At 46.7% G+C, this 20,191-nt stretch overlaps 1 protein-coding gene and 1 long non-coding RNA gene across 6 annotated transcripts; both read left to right on the forward strand.

The window, feature by feature from the left end:
* Positions 1-4,122: 4,122 nt before the first annotated feature.
* Positions 4,123-4,592, forward strand: LOC146756154 (uncharacterized). The gene is made up of 2 exons (XR_014937628.1): positions 4,123-4,195; positions 4,466-4,592. It is a non-coding gene; the product is annotated as an uncharacterized LOC146756154 (long non-coding RNA).
* A 5,080-nt stretch (positions 4,593-9,672) lies between these two features.
* LOC146756155 (rho GTPase-activating protein 32-like) lies at positions 9,673-16,774 on the forward strand. Of its 5 annotated transcripts, none has more exons than XM_085524891.1 (6): positions 9,673-10,774; positions 11,070-11,477; positions 12,721-13,203; positions 13,686-13,884; positions 14,571-14,716; positions 14,938-16,774. In XM_085524891.1, exons 3-6 carry the CDS (start codon positions 13,104-13,106, stop codon positions 15,393-15,395), a joined length of 903 nt encoding a protein of 300 aa, XP_085381017.1. In that variant the 5' UTR covers positions 9,673-10,774; positions 11,070-11,477; positions 12,721-13,103; the 3' UTR covers positions 15,396-16,774. The 5 variants fall into 5 exon arrangements, with proteins under 5 accessions (XP_085381017.1, XP_085381018.1, XP_085381020.1 ...); XM_085524892.1 differs by having other exon boundaries at positions 12,844-13,203; XM_085524894.1 differs by having other exon boundaries at positions 12,914-13,203.
* Positions 16,775-20,191: the final 3,417 nt, after the last annotated feature.

Consider the following 20,191-nt stretch of genomic DNA (forward strand, 5'->3'; position numbering starts at 1 on the left):
AGTTGGTGTTGGCAGTTGGTGTTGGCAGTTGGTGTTGGCAGTTGGTGTTGGCAGTTGGTGTTGGCAGTTGGTGTTGGCAGTTGGTGTTGGCAGTTGGTGTTGGCAGTTGGTGTTGGCAGTTGGTGTTGGCAGTTGGTGTTGGCAGTTGGTGTTGGCAGTTGGTGTTGGCAGTTGGTGTTGGCAGTTGGTGTTGGCAGTTGGTGTTGGCAGTTGGTGTTGGCAGTTGGTGTTGGCAGTTGGTGTTGGCAGTTGGTGTTGGCAGTTGGTGTTGGCAGTTGGTGTTGGCAGTTGGTGTTGGCAGTTGGTGTTGGCAGTTGGTGTTGGCAGTTGGTGTTGGCAGTTGGTGTTGGCAGTTGGTGTTGGCAGTTGGTGTTGGCAGTTGGTGTTGGCAGTTGGTGTTGGCAGTTGGTGTTGGCAGTTGGTGTTGGCAGTTGGTGTTGGCAGTTGGTGTTGGCAGTTGGTGTTGGCAGTTGGTGTTGGCAGTTGGTGTTGGCAGTTGGTGTTGGCAGTTGGTGTTGGCAGTTGGTGTTGGCAGTTGGTGTTGGCAGTTGGTGTTGGCAGTTGGTGTTGGCAGTTGGTGTTGGCAGTTGGTGTTGGCAGTTGGTGTTGGCAGTTGGTGTTGGCAGTTGGTGTTGGCAGTTGGTGTTGGCAGTTGGTGTTGGCAGTTGGTGTTGGCAGTTGGTGTTGGCAGTTGGTGTTGGCAGTTGGTGTTGGCAGTTGGTGTTGGCAGTTGGTGTTGGCAGTTGGTGTTGGCAGTTGGTGTTGGCAGTTGGTGTTGGCAGTTGGTGTTGGCAGTTGGTGTTGGCAGTTGGTGTTGGCAGTTGGTGTTGGCAGTTGGTGTTGGCAGTTGGTGTTGGCAGTTGGTGTTGGCAGTTGGTGTTGGCAGTTGGTGTTGGCAGTTGGTGTTGGCAGTTGGTGTTGGCAGTTGGTGTTGGCAGTTGGTGTTGGCAGTTGGTGTTGGCAGTTGGTGTTGGCAGTTGGTGTTGGCAGTTGGTGTTGGCAGTTGGTGTTGGCAGTTGGTGTTGGCAGTTGGTGTTGGCAGTTGGTGTTGGCAGTTGGTGTTGGCAGTTGGTGTTGGCAGTTGGTGTTGGCAGTTGGTGTTGGCAGTTGGTGTTGGCAGTTGGTGTTGGCAGTTGGTGTTGGCAGTTGGTGTTGGCAGTTGGTGTTGGCAGTTGGTGTTGGCAGTTGGTGTTGGCAGTTGGTGTTGGCAGTTGGTGTTGGCAGTTGGTGTTGGCAGTTGGTGTTGGCAGTTGGTGTTGGCAGTTGGTGTTGGCAGTTGGTGTTGGCAGTTGGTGTTGGCAGTTGGTGTTGGCAGTTGGTGTTGGCAGTTGGTGTTGGCAGTTGGTGTTGGCAGTTGGTGTTGGCAGTTGGTGTTGGCAGTTGGTGTTGGCAGTTGGTGTTGGCAGTTGGTGTTGGCAGTTGGTGTTGGCAGTTGGTGTTGGCAGTTGGTGTTGGCAGTTGGTGTTGGCAGTTGGTGTTGGCAGTTGGTGTTGGCAGTTGGTGTTGGCAGTTGGTGTTGGCAGTTGGTGTTGGCAGTTGGTGTTGGCAGTTGGTGTTGGCAGTTGGTGTTGGCAGTTGGTGTTGGCAGTTGGTGTTGGCAGTTGGTGTTGGCAGTTGGTGTTGGCAGTTGGTGTTGGCAGTTGGTGTTGGCAGTTGGTGTTGGCAGTTGGTGTTGGCAGTTGGTGTTGGCAGTTGGTGTTGGCAGTTGGTGTTGGCAGTTGGTGTTGGCAGTTGGTGTTGGCAGTTGGTGTTGGCAGTTGGTGTTGGCAGTTGGTGTTGGCAGTTGGTGTTGGCAGTTGGTGTTGGCAGTTGGTGTTGGCAGTTGGTGTTGGCAGTTGGTGTTGGCAGTTGGTGTTGGCAGTTGGTGTTGGCAGTTGGTGTTGGCAGTTGGTGTTGGCAGTTGGTGTTGGCAGTTGGTGTTGGCAGTTGGTGTTGGCAGTTGGTGTTGGCAGTTGGTGTTGGCAGTTGGTGTTGGCAGTTGGTGTTGGCAGTTGGTGTTGGCAGTTGGTGTTGGCAGTTGGTGTTGGCAGTTGGTGTTGGCAGTTGGTGTTGGCAGTTGGTGTTGGCAGTTGGTGTTGGCAGTTGGTGTTGGCAGTTGGTGTTGGCAGTTGGTGTTGGCAGTTGGTGTTGGCAGTTGGTGTTGGCAGTTGGTGTTGGCAGTTGGTGTTGGCAGTTGGTGTTGGCAGTTGGTGTTGGCAGTTGGTGTTGGCAGTTGGTGTTGGCAGTTGGTGTTGGCAGTTGGTGTTGGCAGTTGGTGTTGGCAGTTGGTGTTGGCAGTTGGTGTTGGCAGTTGGTGTTGGCAGTTGGTGTTGGCAGTTGGTGTTGGCAGTTGGTGTTGGCAGTTGGTGTTGGCAGTTGGTGTTGGCAGTTGGTGTTGGCAGTTGGTGTTGGCAGTTGGTGTTGGCAGTTGGTGTTGGCAGTTGGTGTTGGCAGTTGGTGTTGGCAGTTGGTGTTGGCAGTTGGTGTTGGCAGTTGGTGTTGGCAGTTGGTGTTGGCAGTTGGTGTTGGCAGTTGGTGTTGGCAGTTGGTGTTGGCAGTTGGTGTTGGCAGTTATTGCCTTTTTCTTCTCACCGTCGTGCGCAGCAGCTTGTAGGTAAGCTGAGCTGGCGTGGGATGGATGGGTGGGCAGTGAGGTGTTGAGAACTGCTGGCTGTCGGAGCTCACAGCACCGTATTGCTTACTCTTGACCATCAGACATAATTTTCCCCTGGTACACACGTTCCAAAGGGGGTATCAGTAAAGTTGGCTCCTGTCCCGTGCTTCTTCCATTGTCTTTGCTCAGTAGTGGAAGCATTGTAAAGTTGCTGGGCGGACAGGCATCACGTAGCCTGAGACTCAGCATGTCTTGCAGCAAGTGGATGGGACGGTTGTGCTGTGTGTGTTATTCCATGGATGTCTTAGCCCTGCTCACTGACCTGCTCTTTCTCTCTCCTCTCCTCACCCTCCGCCCACTGCCTCGGTGCAGCTTTTGCTCTCATTCCATCCGAGCAAAGCGACAACTGCTGCAGATAGCTTGAGGTGATCTCACTGCCAGGTACGTGCCATGATTTGTCCCCCCACATGGTTTTGCCACATGGTATGTGAATGTAGTTCTGAAGAAGTCTGTCCATACTGTGCTGTGTGAATAGAGAAAACAGAAGTGTGTTTCTGCTCTGTTCCAGCTCTTCACGCTTGCTGTTATGGGTGCTGCGTGCAGTGAGATCAGCCGTGAGCCTGAGGTGGCGGCGACGGAGGTACAGTATGAAGCTCTGGCCGGTCTTTGTTCCCTGTGTTGAACCATTAGAAGGAGCTGCAGATGTACTCTCCTGCAGGAAAGAATGGGCCAAAAAGGGCCTGGCCAGCTGTCTGCGCCAGTGCCATTGCTGATGAGTCTGGGTAGAGAGAGATGCATCTTTGCATGGCCTGGCAATGCACACCAGGAAGGGAAATAACTGTGATGAGACGTGCAGCTCCTTCTGAAGTACTCCTGATAAGGATAGAGCGCATTTGCTGCAGCTTTCTCTGCAGATGTGCTCCTCACCTTGAAATCCTCCTGATTTGTCCTCATCTCCTGACCACGGCCTGTGCTCTGTTTTGCAGGCTGATAACATGCGGAAGCCGCAGCTGGTGCGTGCTATGTCATCTTTAAACGTACCAGCGATTGCGGCAGCCCATGTTATTAGGAGCCACGTCGCCCAGGGGCCGGATGAGCTCTCTCTGGAGGTAAGCAGTTCCAGGCGTTCCTTGTTGTTGTGCACAGAGAGTAGTATAGAGTGTGAACGCCTCGGGAATACTCTCATATTTTGTGTCGTAGAAGAAGGCTTTTGTTTTAGCTGTGCTGAAGCTGGGATTGATGTTTCAATCTTTTGCAGGTTGGAGACATCGTGTGCATTGTTGATATGCCACCAAAGGAGATGAGCCCCTGGTGGAGAAGCAAGCGTGGCTTTGAGGTAGGCACACATTTTTGACTAGAGAGCACAGCTTCAGTAGAGTCGGGAATCTCCGGTTGGAGCTGCTCTGCCTGCACAGGATGGCTTCTGGATGCAAACAGTTGCCCTGTGTCGGTGTCAGAGGACCTTCCCTTTGGCTCTGGGCTTGGGCTAATGCCCACCTGTCTTTTTGTTCTTATTACAGGTTGGTTTTTTCCCTGGTGAGTGCGTGGAACTCATCAGGGGAAAACTGCCCGAGTCCATCCTACATTCATTGCCAAAGCCAGGTGCGTATTTTACATTTGACAATGCGGGTTAGTAAAATGGGGTCTGAAGGTGGCTTTCAGGGGGTTCATTAATGCCCGAGTTGAGCAAGCTTAGAAAGAGAACTGCATTAAGCTCCTTGGGCACCTCCAGGGATGGGGAAAATCCGTTCTTGTGTGTCCTTGTTGGGAACATGCTTTCTGTTGTTACGTGTTCTGTTGAATGCGTTGCACTTGGCCTCGTCCAACCGAGCCAAGCCTGAAATGAACTTGTTTCTTTGTTTTGTTGCACAGAGCCAAAGAAACGGGGCAAGTTCATCTCCTGCCTTCGTTGCCCGTTGAAGGCCCGCCCCAGGAGAGCGAAGCAGCCGGAGCCTCCAACATTCTCGGGATCCATGTCCCTGCTTGACATCGTTGAGAGGTATTTAGCCAACAGGACTTGAGGGCTGAGCTGTAGGAATGGAAGCATCCTTTGCTGTTTGAAACAGAGCGCTTTTCTAAGCTGTGTTTCAGCAGAAACCAGGCATTGCCAGGAACAGGCAACTATTGGCAAGGGTTCGGTGCAGCTCTTCCCTCACCCTGCACCATGACTGACAGCATGCTCTGTTTTCTCTGCAGAATGAGTTCTCCCAGTAAGAGGGCAGAGTCAGCAGCTTGCAGTTGGCGTTCCTGCTTCTGCCTGGGCAAACCTTCCCCTGTGGCCAAACGCCAACTGCAGAGCAGTGCCAGGGAGCCCTCTGAAGCTGAAGTCTTGGTCCTGGCAGGTAAGCATGCAAATCCAGCTTTCAAATCACTGCTTGTCAGCAACACAGGTAGAATTCATGCTTTCAGTGGGCTTGTACATCCTTCTGGCATTCAAGCCTGTGCCTGACATCTTCAGTTGACTCCTGTCTTTCCCAAATGAGTCTCTTGTCAACACAAGAGCTGGACCTGCACGAGGATCACTTTCAAGGCAGTGACACTGTTGCTAGAAGCCTATTTGCTTCTGCCCACCATCACTGCATAGCCAAATGTCAAGAACCTGTTTCATGATTCATCTTGTGAAACTTTGACACTAACTGCTGTGCATCTACTCCTTCCTTTGTGACCCGAGCCTTTGTATATCTCCAAGACACCGGGCATGTTACGATGCAGCTTCCTGTGATTCCATCAATGAAGAACTGTTACTAAGCACAGGATGCTGCAGTTCAGATGAAAGCCTTCCGTATAACATCAGTTATAAAGAGAAGAATGCCATCATCGTTGAAGCTCTCGTTCATCCCATACCTGCTGAAGCTGCTGACCTGAGCCTGCCAGACTCCTCAGGCACCAGCCTGAACCAAGTGCCTTTCGAGGACAGCCCAGCCCAAGCACAGCACGAGTGCCCCGACAGCAGCACAACCATGCAGGCTCAGGTCAGCATTACAGAGGAGAAGCCAAACATCTTGGAGGGGGAGGTAGAATCAGGCCAAGAGTCCCAGGCTCCGGGCAACAGCACGACTTCTGAGACACTCTCGTCAGACAACAGAGAATGAGTCCCATCTTTCCTCCAGACCTCACACCCCCTCCTTTTTCCTATTGAATAAAGGCACGCTCGTGCTCAATCAACGCCTTGACTGAATTCTGAGTTTTCATTCGCAGAGATTGGGATGAGTACAAGAAACAGCAAGACAGCTCAGCTTGCAACGCTCTGGCTGTGGGGTGCGTGCAGGGACACTGTAACCATACAGGGAAAGGCTTCCACTGCTTCCTCAAGCTGTAGTCCAGCCCTGCTACTGCTCTGTGGCACAAAGCCCTGAGGGATGTTCCATATTGTTAACCTAAGTGAAGCCAGCTTCATGCACTGTGTTTTGTTGTTGCTGGGTGAGAGGGGGATGCACGTTGGTGAGAAGATGAGCATTGCTGGATCTGCCACGAGTGTCCCTTCTGCCTCTAAGAATATGTCCTAAGTAGGATGTGAACACTGCTGGCACTTCCTCATTGCACGTGCTTGGAGGATCTTCAGTTCTTGCACATTCAGGATGTCTGTCAGTGACTACGAGGAAATTCTCAAGTACTAGGAATTCCATGAAACAGTTGGAACGGGTAAGTGTCATCTTTGTACAGAAACAGCACGCCTAACAGTCTGTCTCACCACTCTAGAATTAATGTGAGAATAGATTAACAGCTCTTGTAAGTTCTCTAAGTCAGGTTTCATTTGTATAAATTTGAAATTCGTTTTTTAAACCAGTTGGAAATTGTAATATTATATTAGAGAAGAATTCACACTCAACTTTAAGCATCTGTGTTTTGATTTGTAGGTGGTTTTGCCAAGGTAAAACTCGGGCGGCATCTTCTTACTGGTGAAAAAGTTGCACTAAAAATCATGGAGAAAGTTTCTGTAGGGGTAAGCCAAAAGGCATTTAAATATGATAATATCTTCTGTTGGAGTTGTGGAGTTCTCAAGAACACGGGGGCAGGTGGGATGGTACATACGAATGCAGCCTACTGGTCCCATTGCCTTTTGAAAGATGCTGTAGAGCTGGAAAAAGTTTAACAGAGCACCACAAATCTTGTTGCTGGTTGTTCAGAGGGCAGTATTCTCTGGCTGTAAAATGGAGGAAGTTATTACGTTATTACATTACATTACATTATTGTTACATTATTACAGCAACTTTACCAAAATGCCAATGAAAATGCTGAATGTTTTACTTTTCATTTTTCACAGCTCTGTTTCAGAATTTCTATGGGAGTGATGTCAGTCATTGCTGAGTTGATGTTGAATTGTGTACTGTCCCGTATGTGCTTGTTCTGTTCCACAGCAGTCAGATGTGGTACCTGGTATGTCACAGTAGTTAGCGATTTCATCGCTTGCTTTTATGGTCTCTTAAGGATGACTTGCCTCATGCTAAAACAGAAATTGATGCCATGAAGAACTGAAGTCATCAACATGTTTGCCCATTGGATCACGTAAGAGAGACATCAAAGAAATATTTATAGTCATAGAGGTAAGAAATAGTTTCTGCTTTCTGTGCTGTCTTTCTTACTTATCTTTCTCTGATACTCTCTAAATGCATTTTCAGATAACCTTATCTTACAGGGAAGCTGTTTGATTGCATTGTTTCTAAGGACCACCTTTTGGAAGAGGAAGCTCCAGTCTTTTTTTGACATATTGTTTCAGCAATTGCTTATGTTCACAGTCAGGGTTATGCCTAGAGACCTCAAACCAGTGAGCCTGAACTGTAGTCAGTCTTCCATAAATAATAATGAATGTGTTTTTATTTTTCTGTTGGGAGAGAAAGTTACAGTACTCCACTCCATTCCAGTGGATTGCAGGAGAGAACTTAAGGCGGGAGAAGTAACACAAAGTAGAACTAATGGGTTGAGTGAATTGATAGAATTATTTACTGAGATAAAGGATAATAGTTATGATGAATGCAAAAGCAATTGCTCACCACCTACCAATCAGTGTCCAGTTAGCCTCCTAGTAGTGGAAGAGATTGACATGAAGTTCTACCCCCTTCAAAACTCCTTCCACAATATGTCATATAGTATGGAATATCCTTTGGCCAGTTTAAGTCAGCTGTCCTAGTTCTGTTCCTTCTCACTTCCTTGGGCTCTCAGCTGAGATTGACTGTGGCTCTGTACAACGCTGCCTGGCAGCAACTGTAAGCATCACTGCGCTATCTCCATTGTTTCTCTAGAATGAAAACGTAGTATTAAATCAGACACTGAAGAAAATAATTCAGTTCCAGCTGAAACTCAGAGAATAACTTGTGCTTAGGATTCTTTCCCTACAGGAAATGTTAGATAATTATTGCTATTTGGTACTGTGTTGTGTAGCTGAGCTGGATTTTGTTATCCTTGAAGAAGTATCTTCCTCTGAAAGGGGAGTAAAACATGATGCTCTTAATGAGCGGAGCAGAGACACAGATCTGATCTGAGTGTTGGTTTCCCATTTTTGTGATGCTCTTTGCTGCAGTTTGTATCTAGAGAGAAGCCCTTGTGGTGTCAGTCTGTTGTGTAACCTGCTCTAGTTTTGTGCCTCAAGGAAGAGTGATCCTTTAAACAAATGGTGGCTGTACAGAGGGTATGGGGTGAGATGCATTCCTCTGGCCCCATCCAATGGATTTTCTGTCACTGAAGTCTTGAAGCACAGGTTAGGTACTGGAAGGCTTGAATATTTCCTCACCAATAGGTTAGAGCTTGGCATTTTGTAAGCTGCTGGTATCTCTCAGTAAAGCAAATCATTACAGCACGAGCATTTTCCTAGGCATCTTATGAAATCCCTCTATCTAAGGCTACTGGAAGGCACTCTGAACAAAGATCATTCTCCCCAGCTTCTCTTCTCTGAGTGGGAGCTTCAGCCCCCTGCACAGGCTGGAGGTCATCCCCAGAACTTGCTTCAGGTTGTTATCCTTCCTGGCCAAAAACCAGATACAGTATTGTAGATGTGGTCCAGTGAGTGTTGAAGCAGGAATGACTTGTCGTGGTCTGGTTGTGCTGCTTTTTAATGCAGCTGATGATCTTGTTGTACTTCTTTTCTGTCAGAGCACACTGCTGGCTTGCATTCAGCCTGTGGTCTCTCACCACTTGTCCTCCTAGTTCCATACAGTTCGGTCTGTTCATTAAAATGTTTCAGTAAGTTGGGCTGGTCCTACGAAGTAGTTTGACTGCAGTAAGCAGTGTACATGGTGCGCTGTGAGTACTGCACACATTCCTCTTGGCAGCTTGTGGAACAGACATTGTGCATTGTTTGGATTGTGTAAGCATTCCTGTTGGTCTCTTGTGATGCTTACCTTCTTAGAGCACCTTTCCATGTTTGGCTCTACATATTTTGGTACCTTACTTGTTCTGTTTGGCTTAGCAGGGAAGGTCTTCTTCTGAAGCATCCTCAGTCTTGGTCTGGGCAGCATACTTAGAAATGACATGGACATTACATGAGTGGGTGATCAAAGGGGGAAAGATCTCACCTTTCTGATCTGTTTCCTTTTAGAAGACAGTCCTGGAGAGGATTTGCTTTCCTTGTTTCCTGGAGACTTGGATTCTTAGATGGTTTTGACTGCAGCTATTTCTGATGTTAATTCCTTTTTCTGTACTTTAGTAGCAAAGTGCACGTGGAGTGCTTTGGAATTGTCTGAAGTTGCCAGGTTGCTTGTGATCACATATGTAACGTGGAGTTATGTGTGGTGCCAGTGATAATTCAGTGTGATGAACTTGAAGGCTTTCAGTAGAATTGCAGCCCTAATAGAAACAATGACTTGAACTCTGGAATTCTGTGTAAAATCATTAGCTAGCTTGTGGTCCGGGTCTTCAAACCAAAGGCTATGAGGTGCTGCTCTTGTTGACACAGGCTGTGAAAGATGACTTGAGCTCTAAGAGTAATTTCCCTTCTGCTCTTGATATGAACGTCAAATCCAAAATTACAGTATTAAGAACATAATATAAAAGTTTTTGCTGCTGGCTTGTGGACCTGCATTAGCTCTTAGCCATAGTTTGGAACTTGCAAAGCAATCTTATTTAGATTTTAGTGATGAAATCTTTTGATGCAATCTTTCTTTTAATTCTGCAAAAGAATCTCAATGGCACATTTCTTTTCAGTCTGAAAAGGCTCTGACATAATGAAGATGTGCCAGACTGCAGCCATGTGCCAGATGTGTTTGGATCCATGGAATTTTCTGATGTAGCTTCAGTGTTTGAAGAATCTCCGCTTGATCTAAATACTCAGAGAACAAAGCAGGTGTGTAAAGATGTAGTGCTAGTTTCTTACAGAAAAAATATAGCACTTAATCCAGAAATTTACTTCTCATTGTATATAGTGCTTACTCCATACTTCAGTATCTAGTAAACCTTGACCGAAGTAAGATACAGATTGAGCAAAGTATGTTAAGCATAAATTTTGGTGCCTTCTACCTGTAGGCCATGGTTCATTTTACAAGAACCCTAACTCCAGTGTTTGGTTTGCACAGAAATAGCAAGCAAGGGAACAAGTAAAGGAGTCAGTGAGGATTTTAAAACGCAATGGAAAGTGATAAGGCACAGTTGATAAGATTTTGGAGTTAGGTTGGATGTACACAGAGCTTTAAAGAGGAAGAATCTTCAGGAATAGTCAGCATGGATTGACCAAGGGCAAATTGTACTTGACCCACCATTGCTAGGTGAGCTTCTGCTTTAAAGCATCAAGCTGCATAAAGAAGGCAGTTTTAAAAGCAAGCTTACCAATTCGTTTTTAACCAGTGATTTTTTCAGGAAGGAAAGCTTATAGATGCTGTTTGCTAATGGAAGATGGAGAGAGGAAAAGCAAGAGAAAGGCATGATGTGTGCATAGCCACCACATCCCATCTGCAGCGTTCTCCCCCTCTGCAAACGAGGAGCAGCTCATCAAGCTTGGCCTGGGCCATGGAAAGGGAGCATGCTAACATCTGGGCCAACCCAAACGAGTTAGTTCTGCAGGTTGGTTGTTTTCTGCTGTTTGTCTCACGTCCTGTTGCTCAGCGGTAGATTTGTTCATGTTCAGTGCCAACAGGAAACACCCAACAGGTGGGGTTTGCGGAGAAAGAGGTCCTGCAGGTCTTGTGTGACACCCATGGAACCGTAGCGAGGCTGCATGTGTGTAAAACACCAGGAATCAACAGAGGTGTGAAGGTGAGCTGTGGGCTGCAGTACCACAGGAAGGGATGTGTGTGCTCTGGGTTTGGATGCTTCTGTGTGTTTTAAGTGACTGAGATACCACTGCTCAGTCTGTTTGAGTGTATAGAAGAAGTGTAACATCCATTCTGATGGAGTATTGTGAACGGAGCCCTGTGGGTTTGAGACCTGCCTTTAAGCTTGTGGGCATCATCCAGGAGTTGGGGATGGGGCAAGGGAAGTTGGGGTGAGGGATGAAGCGTAGGAACAGAAACTTCTTTGGTCCATATTAACTCCTCCCTTTTTTGATTAGGAATCGATGTGGGTTTCTTTTATAAAGAAACAGACTCATTGTGAAGCCTGTGAATGAATTGATTCACGCCTGCTGATTGGTGCTGTTCTCTACAAGGAGCTTCAGTGGAAATGGACACTTCTGGTCCACTGTCTGGCCCCCTCCTATGTGCTCAGATCAGCCAAGTTGTCAAGGCCTGGCTCTTGGTTGGTGAGTTGTGCCAAGGTCAGAGAGTTGGATTTTCTGGGCTTTGAGACACGTCTTCAAGATGCACATTGTGTTATTTCTGATGTGTTGACCTGTTGAGGTCCAGCCCCAAATGAGGATTCAAGTACTACCACAGCAGGAATGGTTTAGATTGGAACTGGAATGCAGAAGGTTGGAGTCAGCAGGAGCAGGGAATCGATCATCCCCCTGTACTTGGCACTGGTGAGTCCTCACCTTGAGTTCTGTGTTCAGTTCTTGGCCCCTCACTGCAAGAAGGACACCGAAATCCTGGGATATGTCCAAAGAAGAACACTGAAGGTGTGAGGTGTCTAGAGCACAAGTCTTTTAGCAAGCACTATCTTAGAGGCAGCCTTGATTTCTCCAGCTCCAAGCTTTGTGCCACAAGAGCTCTCCTGCTTCTAACTGTGATGTGAGACCGTATGGAAGGCTCTGCAGAAGTCCTTCCTTTTCTTGACTGTATTTTGTGTGGCTTTGGACTTGTTTTCATCTTCCTCAAAGCCCTCTGCCCAATTCTGTGTCCTTCTCTGCAGCCATGAATTCAATATGGAGCAGGTTCCTGAGCTCAGCGTCCAAGACATTCACAGCGTGAGCTCCCTGTGTAAGATGTATTTCAGGGAGCTCCTGAACCCTCTGCTGACCGAGCAGCTGTATGCCAGGATCTCTATAAGCTCAGGGCAATGTCTTGGAAATGACACGTACCAGTTCCCTGGCCATCCTGGTTAGTGGTTGTAGCAGTGCCCCAGCTCTGAGGTCTTCTTTCTGTTAGCCCCATGAGTCACGTCTTTGCCACATCCTGCCTCTCACTGATGGCACTTGTGGTGGTGCCAGGAGGTGCTTATTTAAGCTATTCACAATGGTTGTGAGAATTCCTTTTCCTTTGCTGTTCTCCTGCTATTGGTAGAATGGGGTTAATAGCAAAGTGGACTTGGAGACGAATGCCTGCTGCGAGGAGCTGCACTGTGCAATCAGGCTGTAAAGCTGCCCAGTGCTTGCACCGCTTGGCCTTGATGGCACGGGCTGTGTGTATAATCAGGAGGGGTGTTAACTCTTTGAAAGGGCCGATAATATCAGTTCAAGAGGAAATGGTTTTATGTTGAAAGAGGGAAGATTAACGTTGGATGTTAGGGGAAAGTTCTTTACTAGGAGAGTGCTGAGGTCCTGGAACAGGCTGCCCAGGGACATTGTGGATCCCCCATCCGTAGAGGTGTCCAAGGCCAGGTTAGATGTGGCCCTGGACAGCCTGGTCTAATAAATGTGGAAGATAGGTGGCCCTGCCAGGCAGGGGGAGTGGAGCTTCATTATCCTTGAGGTCCCTTCCAACCCGGGTCATTCTGTGTTTCTGTGTTCCCCAGATGCCTCTTGGAAGGCATCAAGTCTGCCTCAGTGCTGACCACCAGTGCACTGTCCCCATGGGACTTAATAAGACACTTGATTTCTCTGGCAGGGATCTGCTCGGTGATAAACATGCATGCTAAGAACTTAGCGATAGTGTGGGCTCCAAACCTCTTAAGGTAAACTTCTTCTTCCATTTCAACACGATGCTTAGTTCTGCTGTCCCCCAACCCAGGTGCACAATTTCTAGATGACAGTTTCTACTCACTTGTTTAGCTGGGACTGCTGTGTCTCTGATCATCCAGGAGAATTAGTGGCATCACATCAGTGGCATCGCTGTTTGCCCACTGCGGAAGTCTCCAGAGCCCAGCTTGACAGTTTTTGGCTACAGAAATTCAGACTTGGGGAAGTGACCTCGGGGAAATGACTTGTAAGATCTGCCTTTTCTTCAGATCCCAGCAGAGCCAATCTTCCTGCGCATGAAAAGCTGCTTGCATGGAGCTGCAGATACAGTCAGCTGTTGTGGAATTACTCATCAGCCACACAGATGTCATCTTCTGCTCCAAATCCACACCAGCCATGGGAGAGGGAGTAGGTGAGCATCTTCCTCCATTAGCTTGATCTTGATCTGACAGCTTCATCCAATCCAGGGCTTCTCCAAGACCTTTGAATATTCTATTACTGTTGAGGAGACAGCAGGCTTCTGGGCTTAGATTAGAATATGGTGCCCCATTCCTGGATCCTTAGTGTGTCCAAACACAAACCTTACATGGAGAAAACCATCACTGCTGTTAAGATTTTTTGCAAGCAGTTGAAGCTTGATTGAAATGTGGCAGCAAAGCTTTCTGAAATCCCAGACCCCTAGTTTTTCTATGATTTTTGTTTGCCTGTTTTTGATACAGTGAGCTGCTCTTAATTGTGGCTGTGTCCTTTGCCACGAGCATACCTCTGAGCACACGGTTATTTTGAGCTCCTCTTCTTCCAGTGTCTCGGATAAGCAAGACTGAGAGAAATGCAGAACTGGGATGGCTGTGCTGCTGCTTCCTCCTCCATCTCACCTGTGGTTTTCCCTTGCAGGGCACAGTTCTCTGCCTGGGCCCAAGTCTGTGTGGGTGTCTCCATCCACAAAGCTGCTCACACTGCAGGAGGCACAGGCTGAGAGGAGAGGCCAGAGCAGCTCTCCTGTAGCAACACGGAGCAGCAAGATACAAGTGGAGGAAGGGCCTGCAGCTGTACTGAGGAACTTCAACGCAATCATTGATTTTCCATCTGAAAGGTAAAGAAAGAGGAATTCCCTTTCCAGCCCCTATCATCATTGTTCAGGTGATTTCTATTGGTTTATTTTTTGTCCATTATATCTCCAAGCACTCAACTAAAAAACAGTTGCACTATGGGCTCAGTTCAGCCACACAAGGTGCCTTTCCTTCCTGGTTGGGCAGGCAGTCACAAGATGCAGAAAGCTACGCTGGTGTCTATCCTGGCCTGTGCTGCCTGTACCTGGAAACACTGGGGTTTTCCAGATTTCAGGGCCACGCACCTGAAACCAATTGCGCTTCTCCTGTAAGCAGAGCTGTTGGTCGGACTTGCTGGCACTAGAAATTAAAGATGGCAGTGAGCTGAGGCCAAGGAGGTGTTAACGTAAGAGTCAGAGATGCTTTTGAGCTTCCCTTATGGCTGCACCATTTTCTCAGAAAGCAGTTACGCCTGCCAGCTCCTGTCCTGCTGCTGAGCCTTTGCTCACATGCTCCGCATCTTGCTTGACACGGTTGAGAGGAATGTAGCCAGCAGGACTTGAGGGCTGAGCTGTAGGAATGGAAGCATCCTCTGCTGTTTGAAACAGAGCGCGTTTCTAAGCTGTGTTTCAGCAGTAAGCAGGCAGTGCCAGGAGTAGGGAACTGCTGGCAAGGGCTCGGTGCAGCTCTTCCCTCACCCTGCACCACGACTGCTCTGTTTTCTCTGCAGACCATGTTCTCCCGGCAAGAGGAAGGAATCACCTGCTGGCAGTTGGTGTTCCTGTTTCTGCCTGCGCAAACGATCCCATATGGCCAAACACCAATTGCAGAGCAGTGCCAGGGAGCCTTCCAAAGCAGAACGCGTGGTCCTGGCAGGTAAGGGTGCAAATCCAGCTTTCAAAGCACTGCTTGTCAGCAACATGGGTAGAATTCATGCTTTCAGTGGGCTTGTACCTCCTTCTGGCGTTCAAGCCCATACCTGACATCTTCAGCTGACCCCTGTTTTCCCAAAGGATGAAAAAGGCTTTCTCTGAAGCCTTTGCCTCCATGGGCAGAGGAAGTTGGATGCTAACCCCTGTGTATCCACTCCTTCCTAGGTGAATCGAGCTCTTGTGAACCCAGAAGAGCCAGGTCAAGTGCTGATTGCTCAGAGAGTGCTTCCATCAACAGAGACCTCATGGGAAGCACAAGTTGCTGCAATTCAAATGAGAGCCTCCCGTGTGCCAGCAGCGACGGAGAGCAGGAGGTCATTGTTCAGGCACTCATTTCTCCCAGCTCTGCTGAAGGGGCTGATCTGAGCCTGCCAGAAAACACAGTCACCAGCCTGGACTGTGGCCTGGTGCCTTTGCAGAGCAGCCCAGACCAAACACAACCCGAGTGCCCCAACAGCGGCACCTCCAAGCAGGACGAAGTCACTGTCACTGAGGAGCAGCCGAGCCTCTTGGAGGGGGACTTGGAGTCAGGCCTCCAGTCCCAGGCACCCGGCAGCAGCACGAGCTCCGAGCCACTCTCTCCTCAACAGCAAAGGATGAGTCCTGTCTTTCCAAGTGACTAAAGGCACGCTCATGCTCAGTCAACGGGATGGGGTGTTGGAAGAAGAAATGCTTAGAAGAGAAAATTTCCAGTGTTCATTTTAAAATATGGCATTTTTAAAAAGAGAAGAAGATAGAATAAGCAGATGTTGACAGATTAAGGGCACCTCATCAAATTTTGGGAAAGTCCATCTTGAGGAAACTTGGATAAGAGCAGAAAATAACTGTTTATGGATATACCCAATCACTAAAAATACCACCCTGAGTGCCAGCTCATGGCCCCAGACCCTTTTCTTCATTTCAAGAGCTGTCATCACAGAGGGCATCTTCCTGAGCTGGAGACCCTGAAGTAAAAGAATCCTTGGTCCTCAGTTAGTCCATGTAACTGATTTGCCTCGGAGCTGTGAACGTCACGGTGCACTGCTGAAAAACTGGCAGAGTTCCCCTGGAAACCCTGATTTGAATTCAGCAAAGTTCATCAAATCCAACAAGATTCAGAGGAAATGTTACAGGAACAACGAGTTGATATTTTCTCTGAAACTTCCTGGTAGGAGCACTAGAAATGTGGTCAGAAGTCTTTGTGGCATATGTAGGCCTCTTTTAAGAGATCAACATCACCTTTTGCAAAACAGAAAGATGTGGTGATTCATTCACATGAATACTGTGTCTGAACTCCACTTGTACCTGCCAAAGATCCTGCTACCTTCTCAGCTCAGTGAAGATTTGGCCTGCTGTCTGCCCTGAATTATGGTATGGTCTTACCAGATTTTCCGAGTGAAATAACACATGACCAAACACTGCTCCTACTTCAGAATATATCCTGAGTTCATCCCACCTAATACAGACAGAATCATCTTATGCTCTGTTATTAGAGTATGAGAGATGGTTTGCATTGTTGACTAAACATACTTTTAGCACCATAGAACCATAGAATATCCCAGTTTGGAAGGAACCCAAAAAGATCATCAAGTACAACTCCTGGATCCACACAGGACTACCCAAAAATCAGACCCTGTGTCTGAGAGCACTGTCCAAAATACTTCCTGAAATCTGGCAAGCTCAGTGCTGTGACTACTTAATCTGGGGAGGCTGTTCCAGGGCCTAATCACCCTAAATCTTACTTCACTGATTCCTGAGAATTTCTTGGATGACCACGTTCCTATGTCATATGTATCCAGGTTAGATTGCATGAACCAAGCAGAGCAATGTGATCTCATCCTCAACAATTTTGCATAAACCTAAAAGCACTGAGTTTTGTAAATGGGAAAGAAACACAAAGCAGACGCAGTTCTTATTCAAACTATAAAATGTCTAGGTGTTTCATGGGAAAAATAAATTTATATTGAACATATTTATATGTAAATTTTATTGTACAATAGAAATAAAAGAACATTAAAAACAATGAGAAACGTGCTGTTGTTTTATTCGTCTTCACAATTATGATGAAGAAAATTAAGTACAGAAGGATTTGGCCCAATATTCACTGACTTGTGTTGTCCCAGATTAGACTTCTCTAAGTGTAAACTCAGAGACCAAAACTACTGTCTTGATGTTCAGATGTCCTTTGCCCAAACCAGTGGGGTTGCTCAGGTGTGTGTAGGTCAGTGGGTATGTGTGCAAGGACGAGCATGCACATATATGTGTGTGCACAGGGGTGTGCAGAGTGTTGGAGCTGCACAAGGACATTGTGGTACCGGTGTGTGCGTGCACTTTGGGAGTGAAAGGAAGGGGTTACACATGTGTGTCTAATGTCTGGACTGTGGAAGCAAAGAGGCTGCAGTGTTGTTCTCTGTAGGAAGAGGCCAGTAGTTGCCCCATGTCAGACAGAACCAGTTCAAGTGCTGGCCAAAGCTGAGTCAAGGGATGATGCTGCTGGCACTTCTGTGATAACTTTGTTAAGGAAGGTTCAAACCACTGCATAGCATATGTGAGAGCTATGAGCAAGAATGGTGTGAGACAAACAGCCCTGCAGTCACCAAGGTCAGTGAAGAAGGAGGAGAGGAGGCTTAGTGGACATGGTGGTGATGGACTGATGATTGGGCTGGATGATCTAAGTGGTCTTTTCCAGCTCTCATGATTCTATCATTCTGTGACAGGTGATGTTAGTTTTGTTGACAGGTTCAGCAAGGTGAACTGGGACCAGAGGTACATCCCAAAACCTTTGAGTTGCTGGACTGGAGATAATCTTCCCAAAATAACTAATGAAAATAGTAGAACCATAAAAGGAATTTCTTTCTCACTACGAGAAAAAGGGAGGGATCCTTTGGCTAATGAAGGCCTGATTTGGCAAAGCCAGAGACAGTTTGCTTTGCACCACATTTATTTGACTTTCCAGAATGGTGTACTTACTTTCCAGGTATTTCTAAACAGTGGTTTTTTATTTACAAACATGGCTAACAGCAGGTTAAAAATTCTTTCTTTTCTTTGTTTCCTTTCTGCTAAGAATGAATGAATTTAATGTAGTCTTTTTCTTGCTTCCTTCTTTACAAAGGAGACAGCTGCTGCATCATGGCAAACAAACATTCAGATGGTTTGGAGAACAAGTCCTTACACAGACTACAGTGTACAGCAATAAAGGGCACACACAGCAACATGCAAGACATTCATTCAGCCTCCAAACACTTCTCCCTGTTGACCAATTCAGAACATATTAAACCATTTAAGAAGGGCATTAAGCTTTAGAGTAGATGGGATGTTTTATACCTTGTACTTTTCTCCAGCTCCCATAGTAAGCAAGGAAAAACAGAACAATAGTAATAAAAACATACACACACAAAGCAAACAAACAAACAAACAAACAAGCAAAAAACACTGACAGAAAAAGAATATACCTCCCAGGGTGTCAGGATCCTTTATATCTAATCCTCAAGGCAGAGGATGAAAGCTTTGTCTTTTCTAGGTAACTTGTGGCTAAGACTGGGAGCTGGGAGGACTTTATACTTTTCCTGACCAGGTGCTATGTAAACTAAATACAGAAAATAGTCAAATAACTATAACATATATAACATATATATTTATATGTAGGTATTTTAAAATCCCAGACCTTAAGCCTGAAGTTCCTTGAATGACTGGAGCTTTTAAATAGTGTTTTGATAGAAATTCTCTCAGCTATCTAAGAGTGCAGCTGGTCAAATCCACAAGCAAGCACGAACGATAAGCTTCATTTATAAGAGCAAACACAGAAGAACAACATGGAGGGAATAGTTGTTAGTTTCTTGAGTGAACTAACCCAGGCACCGTGTAGCCTCTACTATTGCTGTTCCTGAAGGAGAATCTGTTACTCCCTTTATTTCTGAGCTTCACCCACCTCTACCACCTCTCACAAGAAGTGTGTTTTGGGGGAATATTCATATGGAGTCGAAAGGAGCTGGCTGTTCTATCCAATCAAGAATGGGAAGGCATATGACCTGTAGATTAGAAGATAATCCAAATATGTCACAAGAAATCTCTCCATTTATTTTAACAGCTCACTTGGAAGCTGTGGAAGAATTATCACCTATTTATAAACAAGATAGTGAGAGATAAAATTCCATTGTACAGTGAAATCCATGAGATAACAAAGACAGAAAGTCAGTAAGTCCATCTGCCACAGCAAGCTCTGAGCTGGAAGCACTGATCTCAGACGCATATCAGCTACCATTTAGTTATGCTAACTGCATGTTTATACCACCTGTGCATATAGACCTGGTATGGCTGAGTCCCCAAGCATTAGCAGGGAGAGCGAAAATGACTTTGTAATATTATATTGGCGCTTAGAAATTCAATTTGAATATTGCTCCCAACATTTATCTAGTTCCTTCCGTTGCTCCTTGTGGGGCATATTCTCCAAGCCCTTCACAAGCCTTGTTCAAGTCATTAATCTCTGGACAACTACATGCCTGCAGCTCCCCTCGGGAATTCCTTAAAGCTGCAGTGAGACAAGGCACACAAGAGAAACTTTGCTATGCACAGCAGGCTGAGCCCTCCTGCAGTCCCAGCTATGGAGTGCTCTGCAAAATCTGTCTCTTTTTGTTCCTGATGTGCAGAGGTTTGATCTGCTTTTGCACCAGCAAGAGAGAAGTGGCACCTCACACTTATATTTCTGAATATTCTTGCTGCATTCAGTGGGATGTAAGCAATAAATAAATAAACAAAATAAAAATATTATTGCTTTGGTTCTCAAAAAAAAAAAAAAAAAGAACTGCCCAGCTTAATTTTGCTCCAGATCCTTCACTGCTTTGTTGCCTTTCACTGGACAAGATTTAGGGCCTCAATATCTTTCTTATAGTGATGGGTCCAAAACAGAACACTGATAAACAGACCGGTACTGTGATCAATAGAACTTGAGGAAGAAATTCATCTTTCATGAGGAGCTCCTCTTTGAACAGCACCAGGAACTAAGACAGGTGTTTGATTATTTCCTGCTATGAGGCAAAGATGGATCAGCAGATACAGCTGGAATCTATCTATCTCCTCCCCACTTTATTCCCCACCTTCAGTTCTTTTTGGAAAGGAAATGCTGCAAATCTGGACTTATTTGGGAAATCACCGTGCACACAATGAAGTGAGAAAGCACCGTGCACATGAACAAGGCAAGATCCTGGATCAAGCTTTCAGTGGAAGGGAAATGCCTGAAAGGATTGAGCAAAGTCCTGGCGAAAAATACCTGGGGTTCCTGTTGGTGGGAAGCTGAACATGAGCCAGCAGTGTGCTCTCACAGCACAGAAAGTTAACCATATCCTGGGCTGCATCAAAAGAAGCACGGCCAGCAGGGCAAAGGAGGCGATCCTGCCCCTCTACTCTGTGCTGATGAGGCCTCATCTGGAGTACTGCATCCAGA

Source organism: Coturnix japonica, chromosome 28 (genome assembly GCF_054131305.1).
Source record: "Coturnix japonica strain WE chromosome 28, WE-NBRP24, whole genome shotgun sequence".
Classification (NCBI taxonomy): Eukaryota; Metazoa; Chordata; class Aves; order Galliformes; family Phasianidae; genus Coturnix; species Coturnix japonica.

Bases quoted from the DNA above. Each gene is read 5' to 3' on its own strand.
- LOC146756155 (XM_085524891.1), top strand. From the start codon at position 13,104: ATGGAGCTGCAGATACAGTCAGCTGTTGTGGAATTACTCATCAGCCAC. The intron at 13,885-14,570 runs GTAAAGAAAGAG...TTTTCTCTGCAG, and splicing joins ATTGATTTTCCATCTGAAAG to ACCATGTTCTCCCGGCAAGA. The intron at 14,717-14,937 runs GTAAGGGTGCAA...ACTCCTTCCTAG, and splicing joins AGAACGCGTGGTCCTGGCAG to GTGAATCGAGCTCTTGTGAA.